At 45.4% G+C, this 22094-nt stretch overlaps 1 protein-coding gene across 1 annotated transcript; it reads right to left on the bottom strand.

Annotated features, from left to right (window-relative positions):
- Window positions 1-891: 891 nt before the first annotated feature.
- Window positions 892-19768, bottom strand: LOC149336888 (uncharacterized). The gene is made up of 12 exons (XM_089554785.1): window positions 19699-19768; window positions 19562-19588; window positions 19449-19470; window positions 18754-18845; window positions 15446-15631; window positions 12566-12788; window positions 11238-11394; window positions 10559-10671; window positions 7774-7903; window positions 6119-6322; window positions 5352-5474; window positions 892-1080 (listed from the first exon to the last, which is right to left on the bottom strand). The coding sequence occupies exons 1-12, from the start codon at window positions 19766-19768 to the stop codon at window positions 892-894; spliced, it is 1536 nt and encodes a 511-aa protein (XP_089410911.1).
- Between the last annotated feature and the right edge of the window lie 2326 nt (window positions 19769-22094).

Here is a 22094-nt window from a genome sequence, read left to right as displayed (position 1 = left end):
GAAAACCCCCGATACCTTTATTGCGCTCCTCAACATCTCAGAATCCATGTGAAAAGAAGCATATCTGTTACTAACACATTATACAACAGTTCTTGGCACTGAATGAGAAATACAGGGATCGTGGAGCTTTTTATTTATGTTGCAAAACAAGAATTTATTACAGCTGTCCCTCCAAATCTGTACAGGATGACCGGAACCCTCACCTCTCACCTTTTAAGACTTTCTCCGGAGTTTAGGGCCACCGTGAAGGCTCGAGGACTTTTGACAAAGGCTGCATATATGACCTCAATAGGAATTACGACGCGCATCAAAAGTTGCAGCGAGCAATCATAAGGTTTATTTTGCTATGCAAACCGCTTTTTCTAACTGCGTCCTATCGGGTCTAATGGTTAAACGGATTAAGCGATGGTACAGAAATGAACTTAGCGAAGAATACTGAAATGCTTTAATACAAAGGCTAACAGTAAACAAAAATGTAAAGTGTCTACTTCCACTGTGCAGACCATGGATAAAACTGTTGCCTGTAAGTACAAAAGGTTTAGTTAAGGCTTCTAAGTTAATCAAAAAAAGCGCAGAGCATCTATACCATTTCTGCCGAGGCTGTTGGTCTTATTCCTTGCGCTGCATAGTCACCACGGAAACCAACTAACACGTCAACTCATTCTTGTAAACTTACTAGCGCAGCCATCGCGGGTTGTAATAAAGTTTCCTTGAAGTGTGCCGCTTCCATTTTATCGCTGCTTCAGTTTCACTCCCAGAAATATAAACGAGAATACCGCGTATTTGCTTAACCAGGGGGTTGCTCAAAACCACATAAAAAGTCATAAGCACTATTTTTTTTTTCATTTTTAATCCGTACGTTCGGGGCGTATGAATTTCAAAGTTAGCACTTCACACCGCGCACTGCTCCATTGTCGTCGCTGAAAAATTGCGGGCGTTGAAGGCCTTCAGCAAATCCTTGAGCACCCGCAGGCGGGAGAAGCTTCCCTGGCCGCAGTGGTCTGTGCTATCCTCGTACTCCACGTTGAATGCAGCGATGCCGTAGTTTACCACGCTCACATTTGCCCTCGCAACGCATAACTGAAATAAACATATATAAAACACTAAGACGTTTGCGTACTATGCTATCTAGAGTGACTACCCCAGCTGAGTGCCCCACAGAGTTGTCAGAAGGAGCTGCCGCAGAGGCAGCGGATCCGAAGTGTTTGAACTAATAACTAAGCGTTTTCTACTCGTATCGGCAGCTAGCTAGCAGGCGAGCAGTGGCATTCCAATGGGGCCGAACGCTAATTATTAATACGAAAGCATTATAAGGCTCATCAGCAAAAAACCCAGCGGCGTTGACCAAGAAAAGTGGTTCCAAAAACTCATGACGTCACCATGATCTCGCATGCCGCCTGCAGTACACCATAAGATAGTAATGGGTGATCATAGGAAGTGAAGCGAAGACATACGAAACAGTAGTAGCTTGTGATAGGGGCAATTAGTGGTAGTTATATTGAGAGTGGTAGTTTAGGAATGATAAAGGGCGTTACTAAATAACGATGAGGGTCACTGATGGCATTGCTATTATAAAGACCTTTAGGTTGAAGACTTTTGTGGTAAAGGCCGCTAGGGCGAGCGCCTTCAAGGTAAATTCCCTCAGTGCGAAGGTCTTTAGGTCAAAGGCCTTTGTGGCAAATCTATTTAGGTCAAATGCCTTTATGTGAAAGGCCTTTGGGGTAAAGGCTTTATGGCAAAGGCCTTCAAGGTAAATGCGTGCCGGGTAAACGCTTTTACGTTGAAGGCCTTCATGGCAAATGCCTTTAGGTGAACGAGCTTTATGATTAAAGCCTTTAGGTAAAAGGAAGCTTTCGCATTCATTGCCCGTTAGTACCTTAATCTAGACCCTAAATTCCAAATTCCTTCGTGAAATGTACCTTAGGTATTACAAAAAATGCAGAAAATAATCTGAGCGTTCGGCATGTGGACGTGCCCTTGGATTATCTGTGCATGCCTGTAAACCACGCAGCCTATTTCTGAAAATAAACAGAGTAGGCCGCCGCGGTGGCTCACTGTTCGTATAATGCTCGGCTGCTGACCCAAAAGTCGCTGGTTCGATCCCGACCGCGGCGGTCGCAATCAGATGGAGGCGAAATTCTAGAGGCTCGTGTACTGCGCGATGTCAGTACACCTTAAAGAATTCCAGTTGGTCAAAATTATCCGGAGCCCTCCACTACGGCGTCCCTCATCGCCTCAGTGGCGTCAAGACGTTAAACCTCATAAACCAAGCAACCAAGGAGTGTATGTCAGTTATTGCTGAGGGACTTCCTCAGACACACTGTATATCTGCAACACCAACAGTAAGCTGTCCTTTGGTGATACGGGTAATGTAGAAAGCATCCCTTGCTGCGCGGAGGTCTAACGACTGAGGACACGTTGTTTTCGCATGACATCGTAGCTGTCGCAGATGCTGAAGATTACCGACAAGAGCAGCCGCGGTGGCTCAGTGGTGAGCTCGGCTGCTGATCCGAAAGTCGCGGGTTCGATCACGGCCATGGCGGTCGAATCTCGATGAAGGCGAAATTTCCGGAGCCCTTCACTACAGCGTTCCTCATAGCCAGAGTCGCTTTGAGAAGTTAAACCCCCATAAATCATAAAACCATGTTCCTATACTACCACAACCTAGGAACGATTCAAAGAAAAGCTAAGAGCGATGGAAAGATACTAACCCTTTTTTTAGTCGTTGTGATGCATTGTCTACCTGAATGTTAATCTGTGTTTGCAATTAGACATAGTTCTTCTTCATAATCTTGCGTGGCGGCCAGACGAAGAATTATACGTGGGGTCAAATGGCGGCGAGATGATTGAATGTTTGCTGTCCTGGCACGAGCACCCCGTACTGCGCCACTGGCAGGTTCGCCATCTTCTAGTCCGGGGCAATATTAACGGGTACGCTCTCAACGTGAGCTTCAACTAGTTTACATCAACTTTAGTCGGATACAAGTTAAGTCTGCAGTGAAGCTCCGCCCACACTTACGACCGCCGCACAGGATTCTTCCACGACTAAAAAGTAGTTCGTTGTTGAAACTTTTCTTGTTACCTTAACGAGAAGCTTAGCATAACACAAAAGATATAAGCTCTAGAGTTTTGATGCGACACTTGTTTAACATAGCCAAACATTAAAAATCTGATTTTATTTACTGTTACGATTAGCCAGCGGAGTAATACAGGACGCCGCGGACCGCGGCCCGGTGTTAGCAACTGCTGTTTTCTTAAGTTGTATCCTACTATAGTTGAAGCGTTTGTTTGCATCAACTAGTTCGCTGCTTGATTTGCATTTTACAGAGTTGCATATAACGCATTACCAGTAACTGACTTCTTGTAATCAGTTATATTTTCTTGTGATTTTGTAATTATTCGATTATTTTTTCACACGGGAACGTTCCGGGTAATTCCATTACCTTTTTCTGTAATTGATTAATGGTAATCAGTTACTTTTCCAAAAACAAGTTGTAACCGACGGTACAGCTTTGAGAATCTCAACCTTACGGCAAACACTGATGCTAGTGGGGACGTTTCCTTCGTGACAGAGCGAAAACGGTCCGGCAACGGAGAAGCATCGTGCACAATCATCTCTGGACCACAACCGTGTCACTGCCGTCTTCTACACGTGTTCTCGTTCCGAGAAATATCCTCTGAACGCTCCGTAACGATGGCTCTGCGTAATCGCCATAAATCGTTTTGACCGGAGATGGTTAGGAGGGATCAGACGCAATTCTTAACTCGGGGTGGCGAACTACGACTGACATGCGAAATATCTGCCGGCTTAGAGAACTGCACACCAGAGTCAGTCAAACTAGAGCTTATTACTATCTGTATGCTTCGAATATACATTCATAACCGGCTCCTTATGATCTGTGGGGCAATTTTTTTAGATGCAAATCACCTTGTTTAATTGTAGCCTCGAGGTTTCTGCATGATTTTTGAAAGGCAGTGATGAAACTGGAAAGAAAACTACATAATAATGGTATCTTCAACGTACTATCGCGCTCAGTATGAGCTACGCCGCGCGAGCACGTGGCCGGGCGGTCTGCAAGGTTGTACAGTGGCGCCCATCGTGCCGTGTTTGCGAGTTATCTGGAGAAACTGTAGCTGTTCTTGCAAACTCGCATCACCTCCACTTGCTTGCTTTCACATTCACCCTCGCTTAGGCTTGTTGGAACATCAGTTTCGAAAATGATAACGGTAGCCGTTGATTGATGCCCAAACTTCGTACTCGGGCCCGTCTCAATTCACTCAATATTGATATTTAGTGTGCCACTTTGTGCCTCATCATTTTACTGAACTGGGAATTTTGGACTGAAGTGCCACAGACTATATGCGGGAACGAATGAAGAACGTGCAGTGACGAGAATGAAGAGCAATACGTTCGTCAGCTCGCACCATGTCCCGGGTGCCCAATACTGCTGAAATCATGTCTAAAGCAATCACATAGCCCTTCTTGCACGAAAGGAGCCCTCATTCCTTGACAAGTTTCATACGCCGTGTCTGGCCCGTGGCGAAAATGCTGTATCATTTTACAGTTTCTTCATTCGCGAAAACAAAATGAACAACAACAAAAAGAAGACAGCAATGTCCTTCAGATTAACGGATCCGAAGGGTTCAAGCGCGCGCTCTGAAACAGCCGAACTCTCTCCCCATAACTCGAAAACATGTCATGATCGGCGCCACTATAGTACATCTTTGCAGAGCTAGCACTTGGCCATGCGCTCGCGCAGTGTAGCTCATACTGAGCGTGATAGTACAGAGGGCAAAACGCTTGCCTAGAACATGTTCTAGGAGGGCTTCCAGCTGAGCACGCAATATCTGGCGATAACATTTTGTTAAAAAGGGTCTGGATGTAAGCACGTGCAATTAAACTCATAGAATTTCATCGTCATTTTTTGCCTCCCTGGTCGCAGCAGCTTTAGGAGCAGCAGAACATACAGTTCAGTTGTTCTAGACATGCGTTTTGCCCTCTGTACAGTCAGGGACAAAAGTCTCCGGACCATGTGTTCCTCAAACAAAGCTTATAGCTGTACTCTCAGACAGCGGCTGGAGACGGCACTTGTGGAGATGAAAGAACAAAAATTTAACTTTTACCTCCACAAGTGTGGTCTCTAGCCGCCGACTAATAGCAGAGCTATCGGCTTCATTAGAGGAACACGTGGTCCGGAGACATTTGTCCCCGACTGTACGTGCATGTAGCATGAAAACTTCGAAGACGACGAGAATGCATCAAATGAAAGTCAGGACAGCGGTAGAGTCGAAGTCTCTGGGCCCTCACATGTATACATGTAAATGTACGCATGAACTATTTCAGAGATTACCTTATGCTGTAGGGATGCAGCACTGTCGTAGGCGAGGAGTTTTCCCGCCTTTTTGTTGTACGCTAAGGCGCCCTGGGGCTCCGTCTTGTGGTGGGCTACATTGTACGCCGAGTCGCGGCAGACCTGCGCAGTTGGACGCATTGAAGGCGGGTAAGAGAAACCCCAAAGTTTTTCACAACTTCACCAGCGCTGCGACGAGGAACAAAGACAGAGAAGGAAAGACAGGGACAAGCATTGTCCCTGTCTTTCCTTCTCTGTCTTTGTTCCTCGTCGCAGCGCTGGTGAAGTTGTGAAGATGTGAAGTTGTGAAGTTTTTCATCCCTTACCCTCCCCTCACCAGCAGCAAGCAGGCAGCATATGTCCCCGAGGCCAAAGCCCTGTCTTCCTAGTTGCCTCTAATAAGGAGTTGTGTAAACTGAATAAATCTCATCTTGTAGTCGCATAACATGGAGCCTAAATACCGTATACGGGTTTTTATACTGTAGAGAACTTTGTTATAAACTTATATCATATTTCAGTTCCTCAAATCACTTTTTTTTCCCTCAATAAAACTTATGCAAAAGGCTGGTGGGACGACAATTCCCATGTTTTTTTTTAATATTAGTCCACAATTTGTTCGCAGAGCAAATTTATTGAACTTCTTGAACTTCAAATTTATTGAACGCAGGATGATCACGGTACACATTAGGTGTATTTCACAGAGTGCGCTCATTTTAAAAAGAGTCACAACGATAGCTTTGGATGGAAGCTGAAAGTAACAGTCGCACCTGCATCGGGCTTCCGAGAGCTTCGCCCGAGTCGTGCCTGCACTTCTGCAGGAATCCGAAGCCGCCCTGGGACACGCTTCGAGCGCGCGTCTCCGCGTTCTGGTAGCGCGGCTTGTACCATCGGCCGAACATGGCCACAGAGACGAACAGTGCAGACTGGATGCCCCTATAGTCCAGCTTACGGACGGTCATGTGGGCATCCCTCTGGGTAAAGAATGATGAGACCATAGAGGTGTCACACGTCTAATGCGGGACTGTGAGTCGCACTGCTTCATAAGTACATAAGTTAGGTTGGGCTCCCTGTGCAGAATAGTCCATTGCATATGAACATTACAAAACACCTCCTTTAAGGCTCCGCGTTATGCTTTATCCGAACATAGTTTTTTTTTGTCAGTTTGCAAGAAGTGCACGGACAAATTAGTACAACTTGTGGCTGGGCTTGGTGCACGTAACTTAAACACAAGCTGAAATGTTTTTTTTTGAGAATTCGAGACTATAAAATAATTCCAATATATTAAGCTTTAGCTAAACTGGGGCGAGTACCTTTGCACTAGCATTTAAAATAGTGGAGTAATCGTTGATTAAAACCGTGACAATGTTGAGGCTTCTCCTCAATGTGTTTAAGGATGCGGGGAAAATTGTAGTGACGTCATTGTCACCGAAATTTCGAATCTCCGCTGCCTTCGCCTGCATTGCTGTTCGTTGTCCGATACCGCCTAACAATGATTCGTGAGCTTCACCTTTGATGTCGTTTGTTTCCTTCCATGAAACAACCCTTTCTTCGTTGGAAACGTAGCATCGTCATACGTGACGTCACTATCGGGGCCTCTGCCCGTCGCTGTGCACTGCAGAGAAGCCTGAACACCGACGCCACTCGGCGATTACGCCACCATTTCAAATGCTAGCGCAAAACGACTGCACAGGATTTACCTGCATGTTTCACGCATTCGGCACTTTTATAATCATCGAATTCTAAAACCTCTTCGTTGCCCTTTACCACAAAACCAAACACCATGGGGCCATTTTTGTTAGCCGCTGAGAAAAATAACGCAACCTTAAATGGGAGTTAGTAGATCGATGCGACAGAGCATTCAGCACAGTTTGAATGTTTGGGCGTCAAGGTGCAACTGCTGTATAAGAAGGCGCGCGCCGTAAGGTAATGCTGGCAGTTAAGTGCCTGAACGTGCAACGACGCGTCCCAAAACCAGGTTCTTCGAGATCTAGGAAGCAGTGTATCCTTGGCTTTGATCATGTCGCAAAGATATCAGGCCTTAAATGCCGACGGGAGAGAAACTCACCAGACTGCTTTCATATCCATTTCCAACATTCTCGAAGAAACATTCTGAATATTGTAAAACACTAAGGCATTCTAGGTACTGTCAGTAGCAAAAACATTAATAGCAAAAAAAAAAAATGCTAGCTTGCCGACGGGAGACCTCCGGATATATTGATTGTTATAGCGAAGTCTAAAGAAACAAAAAAAAAACAAAAAGGAAAAAATTGCGTTAATAAAGCCTTTCCTGTTCAAAAATGCCTGTGTCCAAATTTTAGGGTATGACGTACGTGGCCTCTCTGTCAATGTGCACAGAGCATTAATTACATGTCAGATTCTGCATTACTCTGGCACTGCTGTTAATCCACTGCGTCACTCTCACCAAGCTCGGAGAACCGCGGCGTGTGTAGCGTCCCAGAGTCGTCGGAGGCAGTATCTCGCAGCCGACGGACTGGCTGTCACGGCCAGAGAGGTGACCCACCAATACGATAGCGTCGGGCTCGAAGGTGTCCCTGGGCAAAACAAGCGGATTAGTGGCTCTGTGGTACCGAAAGTTTAGTTTAAAGATAGACTACTTAGCAAACAGTGCGTTAATGAGATGACCGTCTATCTAGTCTGTGGTGCTCAGCGGTTATGCGCGCTACAAACATGCTCGCCAACAAGAAAAGAAAATTAACGCTGCCTACTAGCAGCCGCTGTTATTACGCGTTACTTTTAAAGAGACAGTCAGTTGCACTTGAGTACGACAGAAGAAATGCAAACACTGTACCAAATGAACAGTTTGTGTAGTGCCTGCATCCCACTTAGAAAGAGTACACTGTGTTTTGTCTAGGCATATTTATGGGACGTGCATGCCGAGGCTTCTGAGGTACGCGCGAGTCAGCATAGGCTTACTTAAGAGATAATGTCACCGTCGTCATCCTCAGTGAACATAGAGACCAGCTAACACGATAAATTTTAGAAGTCTTCCATATTCACGATAAAACAGACGTTTGCATTAGTGGTGCATCAGTTACACTCAATGACAAGGAAATCATGTATCTATTCAGAAAAGACACCTAATTGTCATGCGCGCTTGCACCACGGCGATGTGAAGCACGTATTTAACCGTTCTGCATGAGGAGTGGTATTGGTTTTTCTTCTTCTTCATAACGTTTGGTGTCGTGTTTTCTCTGGAAGGGAAAACTTATAAGGACCGTTTCTCTGAATAAAAAATCAGTTGCGAATCGGCGCTTGTGTTACGTGTCTTTCTGCGTCTGTTCCCTCTTCCCGCGCTTTTGCCAACTTAACGCCTAGCGGTGGCCTTCGCCGGGCGTTCTTTGTTCACTCTGTTGCCGAAGGCACTGCGGAAACCAAATGTATCCAAGTTTTGAGGTCAATATTCTATTTATAGTGTGCTGGTATTATTAGACATCTTATTATATGCAATGTCTAGTTCCAAACCACTGTCCATTACGGCTTCAATGAAAAGGAAGTTAGGCCTAGAAGTGCCTCTGAGCGGATAGCTGCCAGCATGCCAACGGGCGGCACGTCGCTTGAAGAAGCATGTCAAAGAAATCGTGTGAGTGTAATGTGTTCTTGCTTCTAGGTTAGGGATAGGCTTACCAATTTGCAAGTTCGATATATCGAATTACCGATATATTGAACTATTTCGCGATCCTCTTGAGTACAACATGACATGACTGTGTAAGACAGATGAAGAGCCCATAGGGTGGCCGACATTAATCCAACGTAGGCCCGACCTACGAAACCAGCATTGACCCCGTACGGGTGGCCTTCATCTGTGCAAAATAAGGCCGGTACGGAAGTCCATTACGGGCCAAAAATTACGCCGATGCTGGCCCTTGTTGCAGAGCCGCCAGCGACCCAACGTGAGCTTCCGAATTGCACCAAGCAGCCCAACAGGTGCCATTTGGATTAGGATTAAGAGTTGCCATCGTGTAATCCGTGTTCTCCTTGAAGTGCCTGGCTATATTTTTGTAGCCTCTAAAAACTAAATTAACATGTGCCAAAATAATAATCAGGGGAGGACTTCAGCTGCTACGGTCAAAAGAATGCTTCTGTTCTTTCCGAAGCCAGATATAAACTCGCTGACGGCTCTGCATAGACTCAAAGGGAGTTGCAAAATCAACAGAGCAGAAAAGAAAAAAAACATGGCGGGGGCGTGAGTCGCGCTATGGAGTCATTTAATTACTATTTAAATGGAATACGTTTCAAATGGAGGTGCTGACAGGTGATTTTTATCAGTTACGTGTACGAAATGTCTGCTGCTACTAGAATAGGAGCACCGCTGTTAATAATCATTTCTTTTGCTCTGAGATTTGGAACTTCGATACACGCTGGTATATTGCAGAGTAAACTGTCAAGAAGATTTGACCAGTGGCCATTTTTAATGCGCTGGCATTACTGGCTGTGGTGAGCGATTTCAGCGATGCGTGTGTTTTCCTTCCGCGTCAGGGAAACAGAAAACATACCAGAAAAAAAAAGATGCACTGGTTAGATTATAATCCAGGAACTCCTCGTTGGAAGCGACGGCAGAAACTCATAGCGACGACGAGTGGTTTGTTACTCGATGAATAGCGATGAAAAGCCGCCGCGGTGGCTAGTGGTTATAGCACTCGGCGGCTGAACGGAAAGACGCGTGTTCGATCGCGGCCGCGGCGGTCGAATATCGATGGAGGCGAAATTCTAGAGGCCCGTGCACATGTCAGTGCACGTTAATGAACCCCAGGTAGCCGAAATTATCCGGAGCCCTTCAAAACAGCGTCCCTCATATCCTGAGTCGCTTTGGGACGTTAAATCGCCATAAACATAAACATTAGACGCGAAAATAATCTGTGCGGCAAGGCAGCAGCGGCAAAAAAAGAGAAAATATAAATAAAAAAACACAACGGTAGTGGCAGTGGTGGAAGTGGTTCAGCAGTAGTTAAAAGCGAATAAAAGAAAGTGTTTTGCGATGGCCAACAAAATATGTTTGCTGTGGTTTGACAAATAGTCAAGTAGTCGCTAGTGCCACAAATTGCTTCCTAGTGCATCAAACCTTGCAGAGAATGATTTGTCTTTTTTTTTTAAATTTCCAACTTCCGTCTTGGCACTGTCACTATGAAGTGTTGTGAACTGCTGCTAGTTGAGACCATTGAATGCATTTGGGCGCGGCCCGTGCCCACCTGAAAACGTGCGTGGCATGCTTGATCCACAGGTCACTGTGCATAGCCGCCACCAGGACGGTGTAGGAGGGACGGTCGTCACCTCTCCTGTCCCGCATCATGGAGGACACGGTCTGCGGATCAACCGAAGGCGTATACACTGAACATGAGATTGTTGCTTCTAACTTAACATTTCCGCGCATTGAAACAACTGCACGTCTAGTCTGTAGTTCCTTCTCTCAACCGTTAACGAAAAGACTGCACTAGCATACTTTGGAATCGTATCCCGATAACAAAGGAAGGCCCTTTCTTCGTAAGCTATGCTGGGAGGGCCCGACGCCGACAAAACTTTTTCATTCAAGGTCGCCAAACGTACCGAGTTTCATTGATTTTGCATTGTTTCTTGAACTGGAAGAAAAAGTTAAAAAAGTTAAATTTCAAGGGAAGAGCTAAATACCCAAGATATGCTAACGCGGGGCGTCAAACTTTCGCGTGAGCAATCACCAGTTTTTACTAAGAATATATTGTAATGCTACACCTATCTTGTAATCCACTGCAAGAAGTTAAGCTGAACTTTAAAGTAACGAAGTTAATCAATTTGTCCTAAATACGCCAGAATTATTTCCTTAGTGGTTTAATTTCTGCAGTTTTCACCAGTGGTTCGAAAGGTGCAGGTAAACGTTGTGCAGAAGACACTTGCCTTGAGGATCTCCATGAGCTGAGTGAACTTATCGTGCGAGAAGTCTGAAAACGGAGTGTTGATATATCCGAAGTGAAATATCCTTTGGTCCCAAAGGCTGTCGAGGTGCGCTTTGGCAGATGGATCGGAAAGAATATCATCCATTTCTTCGAAGGCGCTGCAAAACATCGGCAAAGAAAAAAGCAAACAAATTTTTGCTAGAAAATCTCACTCAAGAATTCTATAGGCTTAGGTTTGGTTTGGTTTATGGGGTTTAACGTCCCAAAGCGACTAAGGCTATGAGAGACGCCGTAGTGGAGGGCTCTGGAAATTTCGACCACCTGGGGTTCTTTAACGTGCACTGACATCGCACAGTACACGGGCCTCTAGAATTTCTCCTCCAAAGAAATTCAACCGTCGCGGCCAGGATCGAACCCGCGTCTTTCGGGTCAGTAGCCGAGCACCATAACCACTGAGCCACCGCGGCGGATTCAAGAATTCTATAGTAACAAAGAATAGTGTCAGTGCCTCAGATGCAAGGAAACCAAGAAGAAAGAAAGCACGCAAAGTACAGAAATAATCACGAACTGGTCGCGCTACGGAGATGTCCAGGAAATTTTATTTGTGATGATTTTTGCTTGGGTCCGAAAAATACCTTGTCCTTTTATATCCCTATCGCCCATTAGACGGACGTAGAGCAGATAATGTTCATAATTCTAAATATAGCCTACGGTATTCTGATGTCAGATCGATAAACAAGAATTGAACTAACGCTTTATTTTCTATTCTATTCAGCAACCGTGGTCTCGGTGCACCCAAAGGCGCATGTCGAACATTCTCGGGGAAAACAAAGTTTCAAAATTGGACAATTCTAAGACACTGCTATGAAAATAGTGATGGTAATGACCCATTCTTCTGATATGTAGCAAAATCTTTGCTTTAAAGTGTTTCCATCGATCGCATCGAAAAGTTAAGTCTGGTATAGAAAGCCAATGGGAAACGCTCTTGACGGTGGCAAAAACGTCAATAAAAAAAGAAAACTACTGCCGTTGGGGTTATCTGCGGATATATTGATTGTTATAAAGAAACCTTACATTATATGAAAAAAAAAATGTTTTCCTAAAGGGTTTCCCGCTCTAAGATGCTTTTGTCCAGAATTGTTGCGTATGACTCAGAATGGAAATATTCAGGTTCCACCAGACGCGGTGGCATAAAACTATGTAAGGTACTTGGGCATTAATATCCCACAGCTCATGTGGAACAAGAAACAAGAACAAGAAAAAACAGGAACAAGAAAAAAAGCTGGTAGAGTGGAGCCACAGAATTCTAGCACGTGCATTTCCACTCACTGGTAGTCGAATCCCACGCCGTACTCGGTCGTCGCGTGGTCGGCAGCGTACCGCGCGAAGTGGCGGAAGTTCTCCTCGAAAGGTCCGCCCAGCTCGTTAGAGCCGTCGCGCTGCAGCGAGTCGAAGAAAGTGAAGTCGCAGAGGCCGTCGTCGGGCAGCGGCAGGCTCCGGTTCAGCTTGACGCCCACGGTGCACAGAAGGGACCCACGAAGAGGAGCGCGACCTGGGTGTAGTGTTGGCATTGCAAGTGAGTTAGTGGCATGACGTGTGTGCGCTCACACTGTACGGATGCAAAAGAAGAAAAATACGCTAATTAATTTCTGACAGAAACTTGAAAAAGTGAACTCCGGAGCATAGCGGCTGCCAGGGTACTCACAAGCGTCACCCTTTGTAAGCGTTATGCGTTCATGCAGGTTTTGTACTGGTGCAGTAATTCTCAGCGCAAATGTGCCGGGAACTGAATCGTCCGTTGACTTATTTGTATTCTTTTTGGGATCCTCGACTAGCCTCTGGCTAAGGATCCTCGAGTGTTTTTATGCAATTACATGTGTACTTTGAAATAAAGAAAGAGAAAGAAAGAGTACTAGTTGCCGTTTACTTGTAACTTAAATGCTCTGTTGTCGTCATCCTCCTGCATAAGTACTTCGGACACTTACTACGGCTTTGAAGATACTGCAATTTTCTAGCCTTCTAGTGCTGGTACGGACGGTGTCGATCGACAACAGCTATCAAGACACGGTCGTCTCTTCACATTTGACGGCATTTAGCGGAGCTTACGGCACAGGCCTTCTTAAGGTTCTTCTTTAACGAAGATTAGGTGTTTTTCTGATATCGTTTTTAGTTGTAGGTCCGCTGCTTTGGCAACAGTGAAACTTTTGTCATATTCTGCGTCTTTTGCAAATAAGTTTCAATTTCAATTTATTTCGCATTGACACTAAAATAGAGAAAGTGCGAGGGCAAGCAACAAAAATGCTGCTAGTACACTGCGGTCCCTCTTTTTTGTTCAGGTCGAAGGGGCATTAACATAGAGCTTAAAAGAAATTATAGATGTCTGTAGAGAAAAAGCGGAGAACATCACTGATGCACAAGTTGCAGAGATTTTGATTAGGCACAATAGAGCATATTATTTTGATGCTCTAGCATTACTGGCCGCGATGAACAATTTCAGTGATGTGTGTACGGTTCTTCTGCCACACAGACAGAAAAAAAATCCAGAAAAGTTCCAGGGGTCGCATTCTAACCCAGGAATTTGACGTGGGAAGCGAGTATGGAACCTCAGCCACAACGAGGGCCGTGTTGCTTGTTGGATAGGAGTGACCATAGTCTGTGCGGCAAGGCAGCAGCAGTGGCGGCGGAACTGTCCATGATGTCAGCCCAGTCGCACAGGCCTCGTGTCCAACGAGGACCAGGCAAAATAAAGACAATCACAATTTAACAAATGAAAATTAAACAATAAATAAAGGAGGTGTTTGCAATGGCTAACAAAAGACGCTTGCAGTGGTCTTAAAATTTGCCATGAAGTCGTGAGTGTGGTGAACTGCATACTAGCGCATTCAAATTTGCTTAACGCTCTGGCGTTAAGGAGCTCCTGAGGCGGAAAAGCCTGCGTCGTCCCTGCCGGGTCGTTCGTGCCTGGAAATTCCGAGGAACACCAGCGGCGGAGGCCTTGCGCAGCTGCTCCGTGAACGCTCAGAACCTGCCCGCCTCCTCGTTCTCCGAGCGCGGCTGCCGATAGTGGCAGCCGATAAGCGGCGGTAGCTCGATAAGGCTATCGCTTTCTACTCTTAAAGGGCAGGTGAAACGGTTTTTTGAGAATTCAAGGTTAATCAAGAATTCGAATCTATCAAGCTTCTAGATAAAGCATGAAAAGTATTTTTGCACTAGCATTTAAAATGGTGTCATAATCATCGATTAAAACCGCGACGATGTTTAGGCTTCTTCTCACTACGTTGGAGGAGTGCGGGGAAACTCGGCAGTGACGTCATTGTTGCCGGAATTTCAAATGTCCGCTGCTTACGCCTGCATGGTGCTGTTTGTCGTCAGATGGCGCCAAACAATGCATCGTGAGCTTCACCTTCGATGGCGTCGGTTTTCTTCCTTGGAATACTCGTTTCTTCGCTGGAAACGTAGTGCCGGCATACGTGACGTCATTATCGGGGCCTCTACCCGACGCTGCGCACTTCGAAGAAGCCTGAATGCTGACGACGACTTTATTCAGTGATTACGCCACCGTTTCAAATGCTAGAGCAGAACGATTTCGCAGGCTTTACCAGCACGGTTCGCACATTCAACAACCTTAAACTCATCGAATTCTAAAACCGCTTCAGTAGCCCTTTAAGGCGCGTGTATACTCCGACGTCCTCGGCGCGCCGGAGAGCGCCGTTGGTGGTCAGCCAGGCCAGTCTGGCCAGGCTGGCAGATCAGAAGGCGACCGGTAAACCGGTTTACGTCTCCGCTAGTACGTCTCCGGTATGCTAAAAACGTCTATTAGAGAGATTTAGCATAATGCAGGCGTACTAGCTGAGGCGTATATCCGTTTTACGCACGCCTGTTGCACGAGCGCAGTGGTCCTACCCAGCCACGCCCTTGCCACAGCTCATGCGCAGCTTCCGTACGTAAAGCCAGTATACGTCACAGCTAGCACTTCTCCGGTATGCGAAATTTCTATTATAGCGCATTGAAGAAAACGGACGCCAAAGCCTGTTTAAGTACTACACCGAGCTGCATATGTTGCCGTCGAAGGCGCAGATTTCATGCTTACAATGAGTATTATGTTTCAAAAGAAAACGGGTCATGTTTAAAGCGATTTGGACAGATTAATTAGCAATTATCTCATGAGCCGCGAAAGCAGCCTTCACACAAAGCGCAGTGCTCACTCACGTGCCCTGATGGATTTCGTTGCCGCTCGCGTCGGCTTTACCGAAGAGGCAGTCGTAGTTTCGTCCTCGTCCAAAGCAGCAGTGGGCGTTTGTGCCGGTCCCTTGCTATGCGCCACTGCCCGGTACCTTGGCTGAGTAGTGGTCGTGTCCAGTTCAGCGGTGCTCAGTGGCGAATGGTCCAGGAAGGCTGCGAAATTTTGCGAACCAGAAAGAACGCAGTGCTAGAGTTAAGTACGAATCTATGAATTCCTCTCAAAAACTGTCCCATGCGAAGGTCGTCACATGCGATCCGACAGAACTTCCCTGCAATTTGTTCAATTTCCATCGAATATATGTGCGATTGTTGGGCAGGTTGACTGATAAGACAATAAAAAAAGAATAAAATAACTTCCAAACTAACTGAACAGCGCTGGTAACCTTGGAGTGTTTCTTCTACTTGCGATGCCTCACGCCACTTTTGTTTTCGTTTGCAAATAATAAATTTCTTTTTCTCAGAGCAACCGATTATTCGTGCAGACTCGCAGTTCCCATTTCATAGCAAGCTTGGCAGTCATCAGGCAAGCTTTCTGCGCTTATGTTCAAGTAAAAGAATGCTGCGCTTTTCGGGCACAGCCCACCTGTGTCATCAGCCACGCAACAAATGCGCCCCGGTGGGAATGAGAGGGCAGTAACACGCAGGATTTCCTATTTCGTACTCACTGGATTCAATGAGCCCAAAAATGCTCCCGAGGGGGAGACACTTGGTTCAAAAAAAGAAAATGATTTTTGATTGCTCCGGAATCAAAGAATGGCCACATCAGCTGTGGCGCCTGCAACAAAGGCAAAGGCCGAACCACTGGGGAACCAGGCGTCGCTACGAAAGGAACGCAGGCGGTAACTACGAAAACCCAAATAAATGGCTCATGTGAAGAATTCGGTAACCTTTCGTCAGCACACCGTGGCAGTGGTTTGCATGAGTGGTCTACCCCGTGTCTAACGATCATGCCTACACCGAAAACAACACGGTCGCGCGGAGTGAAACTCAGTGTGCTGGTATATGTTCTGGAGGGGGCCGGTACACAGTACAGCAGACGATACTTGACAGTGAGACATCAAGAGCGTGTAGCTGAAACGTTCCATCTACTTGACGAAATCTAAAATAAACGATTGCTGCAAAGTAATTACAGGAGCACGGCGCAGCGCAGGTAAGGTTTTTTTGTCGCTCAAATTAACGAACCGAAATACGACGGAAATCAATTTCATCCGCAACCAGATTTTGTATTATTTCATGTGTAGTTCTCTCTCTGCTTTCTTTTCCTGTTGCGTCGATTTCGAAGCTCTCTGAATACTTCCAGAGGGAAAGACAGAACTGCGCGAGAAAGAGTGGAACATCTGGTCATCCACGAAAAGAGACAAGCTTGTGTCAGAGATCAGCATTGCTCTGAGCGACAAAAAAATGTATCTGTCAACCCAGCGATGTTTTAATGACCTTTGGCTTGATGTGAAATTCTAATAATTTCATGCCTGTGTGAAGCTTCTGTAGTGAACGCAGTTGATAGCTTAGCAACATGTCCTTTTTCCTGTGTCCCTTTTCATCCCTGGTATATGCTAAATCAATGCTGAAGGATAATAAAGGGTGTAATGACCTGACCAAGATCTCACGTCAAAAGCAGACACCAGAGGCACACATAAATCGCAGTCATAGCAAAAATTGGTCATAAACTGCGGGCCCTGAAGAGTGAAACACCTCAACATGCCTTGTGCCATTTTGTTTCTTCAATTATGGGTGTTTACCGACTAAACCAATTTGCCATTCTTCTCCTTAACATCAGCTGAAGAGAAAGGAACCATAGGGAGGAGCAAAACTACGTACTCTTTGAAGCCACATCGTTTATTCCTACTGAAGCACCAAGCACAGTCCTGACAATAATAACGCAATCGGTATTCGAAGCAGCAGGGCAGAGTCCTCAAAGAAGAGAAATCTGTTTCGGCTCCGTACCGCTGTTGCCTTTCGAAACGAGACATTCAAAATGTCGTGTTTCATGAGTGTACGGCATACTTTTAGCCTGACATTCAAGAGTGCAGTTGCGTTCCGCTAAAAGCACAGCAATACTTCACTTAGCCCCGCGTAGGAAATGAATCGGTGCTCCTAAATAGGGCTCATACACCCTTATTATGATGTTCACGTACATAACACAACACATAGTTCTACTGCATTCTCAAGAACTTTACGGTGCTTGTGCCTAGTGTGAGCTCGCTTGTTAGTTAGATTTATAAGTGTGATTCCATAAAAGGAGGTAGACATATCTAAAATAAATTTTATCAATTACCAAACTGCGAAGATAAAAACTATAAGAGCCCTCGATAAACAAAGAGAAACAACCGAACGAACACCGTACTTATAAGCGGAAATACCTTTGAGAAACCGGCCACAACTTTCTCTTGACCCACATGCTCAATACCCCACGGGGAGGAAGCCAGAGAAGCTGATCTCAGTTCTGAAAGTGACTTTGCTGAACGGCACTAACCTGCCAACAATGACTCAGAACAAGGAAGACGAGTCAGATAAAGACTAGGTTTAAACTTGCATCAAAGAAAATCTGCAGACGATATGAGGAAACTTCGAAGGAAACTTTGTCATTGCCCGTCGTATCATAATTACTTTGTTTCGATACGTTATTCTGGCAACGTACCAGAAAAGCGTCGTGTTGCGTACTCGAGGAATAACGCATAAATTTTATGTCTTAAATCTTGCTGGGATGCAGCTGCAATTGTTCCTATCTCTACTTTTTTTTTTCAGCTTGTCCCTCCATTCCTTATTTCAAGATCGTACGCCCAAAGGGAATAAATTAGCGTGAATTTTCTATCTCCTTATTTTACTCCTTCTACGATACCCATTTAATGGCGCATTTAAAAAGCAACAAAAAAATGACACCACACAACGACCTCTACATCAGGCTAGTTAACTACCCACAATCCAAGGCCAATATGAAAATTTTGTAAACGCTGCTAAAATATGAGAAATCGGTGAAGAGAACTTGGACCATGTTGTTAGCGGAATATTTTATTGCCGATTTGATCTTACGTCGGAGAGCGAGCGATTCGCCTTGATATTTATCAGTTATCAATGCATTATGACACCTCCCGCTTTGAGCCACATCTCGGGTCGTACGTTCTGATCTCCTAATCTGCAAGTTACAACCGGTTGTAGCTGGGACAGAAAAGGTGCAAATAGCGTGAGCTATTGGTTAGTGAAGCTTCTGTTTCTCTTGATGGACCTCTATGAAAGTCTTACCATGACCGTGATACAGAAGCGTCCACAGGACTTACCACTTGAAATCGCCAAGGCCACGAGCAGGAACAGCACCATCACGGCGAGAAGACCGGCGTACATGGCCCAAGTAGTGAGCTGTTGCGCACCGCTGCGAGGAAAGGAGATCCTCTGTCTCATAAAAGACGGATTCCGCATGCTTAATTCTTACATCAATAGTGCGCTTTACAACGACGATGAAGTGTGCAAAAAATTCGCTGTGGCTTAGCTTGGTTAAGCCCGGTAATTGCGAAAGCAATATCCGTACCGACGCCATGGTTCAGCTGGTAGTGTAGCTGGTGGTGGTGCTTGTGGTTAGACCTGTGGTGATGCATCGGTTATACAATCCAATCCAATCCAAACCAATCTAATCCAATCCAATCCCAGCTCATCCAATCCAATCCATTGCAATGCAATCCAATCCAATTCAATCCACTCCAATCCAATCCAATCCAATGTAATCTACTCTAATCTAATCTAATCCAATCCAATCCAGTCCAATCCAGTTTAATTCAATCTATTCTAATCCAATCTAATCCAATCTAATGCAATCAAGGTCAAATGAACGTCGATGGTGGTCACCGCCGCGGCACGGCAAAGGCGTGAAAGTGCAAGTAGTATTGCTTTCGCAATAAAAATACCGATCTACAGGTCATGAGAAAAGTTTTTGACTGTAGAATCTCATTGGAGAAAGTACTCTGTTCGTTGTACTTACGTCGGTTGTACTGACTCGGAAACTGGATGGAGAAAATCAAAGATAAGAAATGTGAAAGATAACGATAACGAATGAGAAGATGTTGCCAATTTGTGACCGGTTACTTTACTTACCGGTAGTAGAAAGAACTGCTGTCTTTCCTTATAATACAAGCGAAAAACAGAAATAAGGTCTTACCCGGTTCAAAAATAAGCAAAGTATAATTGCAATGGCAGCTCAGTATGTGCTGAAATATCTTTCGAACACTTACTAGTTTCTTCCTCGTTGATATCGGTCATAAAAGTTTCAGGTCTGGCTCCTGGGCCCTCTGCAATCTCCATTTCGGCTGGACGGAGAAAAAAAAAATCGAGTACTAAACCAAGCATTTTTCAAAAGGCATGGAGATAGATTTCGGCATCAAGCAATACCTGGGACACGATTCCAGCCTAAAGTATTTGAACCAAGGCTACTTCGGACCGAACAAAAATAAGGCGGTGACATAATTACTCGAATGTAACGCGATGACAATTTCGACGTCCACCCTAGGGGTCTCCCTACTTGCGAAAATGAAAAAAAAAGCACTATTTGTGCTGAAGCCTGAAGTGACGTTCACAATTGTTTCCGCGTTACTCCTCGTCGCTCTCTTCACTGTAATTCTTCGCGACATCACGGAGAGCACACCTAGAAGATATATATATATATATACTCGTAACAACGCACTTACAAGGCCGGTATAGTTAAAGGAAAATGGAGCTCATTACCGATAACACTGCGCAGCTTCCAAGCAAATCTGTGCTCGCGTGCGGCTAGGCTAACTAGCCTGGTAAGCGCCAAACCAAAGTGGGAGCGGTCGTGTAGATCCTGATTCCAGCGCGATGCACACTCCGGAGGTTACCGGGATGCGGATACTGGCCGTACCGTACATGTCGTTCTTGGACAGCTTTCCTGAATGGAAAGTGCTGACTCCAGCTCGCCGGTTACGGATAAGTTTTGAGAATCTCTTGCGTTTCTGAGCGCGAAATCAAGCAGGCAGCAAGAAGACAATACAAACTTGTTCTGAATAAAGTTCTCTCTCTCTCTCTCTCTCCGTTTAGCATTTCCAGAAATCTGGACGTCGTTGACGCAAGAAGAGGCCCAAAGTGTCGCCGTGTAAGACACCAAAACTTCTGCCACTGATTTATCAAAATACGAGGATGACAATTCCCCAGCCCTGTGAACAGAGGTGACCAGTTCCGGCGCACCTACTGTCTTAGACCAAGCGGTCTTAACTAACTAAAGCGATCATACCAACTGCGCTTGTAACTGGTATTTGCAGTATAGAGCCTCCATCGCTACAAAATAAATGGCCGTAAATATAGTTCACATTGGAAGGTACAACGCCAGAAGCGACAGGACTAGCGCTAGTCCACGCCACCCTAAATTTTCATGTTAAACTATCACGCAATTCCAAGCCCAGCCGAAGCCCTGAAATAAATTTTCACAGAGCGTTTCCCACCGTGCTCGCCCCTAATGAAACGAGAACCCATTTTGTTTTTAACTGTGGCTGGCGACGTTAGCGGGAGCGGTAGCCCCGCATAACCGCGACCGCCCACAACAGACACCCGAAATGCAAAGATCTCAGCGGGTTGCTGTTTAAAGCGTAGCGCTGTTACGACCATTACATGACATTTTCAGTGAAATGAATGGGCCATGAAAGCGCTCAAAGGGCCGTAAACTTACTCATTTTGGAGCGACCGGAAAGCAGGTATTTCGTCCTTCTATTTCTTAGTATGGCTGAATGCGGAACAGCCAATAAATGCCTAGACCATGGTTTTGACCGCGTCAAACCTTCTTCTTCTTCTTCTTCTTCACCTCTTTATAATGGCACATACCCACGTGGGGGGATTGGCCAAGGTATAGTGGTATACATAAGGAAATTTTCATAAGATTACGAGAAAATATCGGAGCCAAACGTGAATTTTGAAAAATGTGTTCATGAAAAACGACAGAAGAATATTTGAAGTGAAATAACAAAGAACATTTTGGCGAGAATAATAATTTAAAAAAAAAACTCCGAGACTTTTAAAGGAGTTAGCAAATCAACCTACCAGTTGCAATTATGTAATCATGGAGATTCCCACAAATTGAACTCAGTGCAAATCCTTTGGCGCTCGCTCCGAACGACAACAACACTGGCAGAGATAACGGGAGCCCTAACCTGGAGAGAGGGACCTCCAGGTAATTCTTTCTCTGAAGTGCGAACTTTGGACAGTAGAGCAGAAAATGGTCCACAGATTCAACGTCCCCGCATGAGTCACATAGGTTTGTCGGAGACCACCCACATCTGCATAGGTATAAAGTTAAACTGGGAATCCTGCACCGCAGTCGCGTCATTGCTACCTCACACTGCCTGGTTTTACACGAACGGACGTTCCATTTATACGCTAAGTGCTGATAATCAGTAGTATTTAGTAAGGAATCGCGTAACCTGGCTGATGTGTGATAGAACCGCTGAAACCTGGAGATCGCCAGCAGACTGAAATTCGGGACGGGATGCGTTACTGGCCCGTCAACAGCTGACCTTGCTAAATAATCAGCCACCTCGTTGGAAGGAATGCCTGCATGATCAGGAACCCAGACAAAACGGACCTACTTTAAAGTGCACGGGACAAAAATTCGCAGGAAGCG

This window comes from Amblyomma mixtum, chromosome 7 (assembly GCF_055824585.1).
Source record: "Amblyomma mixtum isolate Tamu chromosome 7, ASM5582458v1, whole genome shotgun sequence".
NCBI classification, from domain to species: Eukaryota; Metazoa; Arthropoda; class Arachnida; order Ixodida; family Ixodidae; genus Amblyomma; species Amblyomma mixtum.
This window is presented reverse-complemented; position numbering and strand designations above follow the sequence as displayed.

What these genes read in the sequence shown, in the direction of transcription:
- LOC149336888 (XM_089554785.1), bottom strand. Translation starts at nt 19,768, where the DNA reads ATGGAGATTGCAGAGGGCCCAGGAGCCAGACCTGAAACTTTTATGACC. An exon ending in TATCAACGAGGAAGAAACTA is followed by an intron (nt 19,589 to 19,698) that starts GTAAGTGTTCGA and finishes TTGTATTATAAG; the next exon opens with GAAAGACAGCAGTTCTTTCT. An exon ending in AACGAAATCCATCAGGGCAC is followed by an intron (nt 12,789 to 15,445) that starts GTGAGTGAGCAC and finishes CACTACACCCAG; the next exon opens with GTCGCGCTCCTCTTCGTGGG.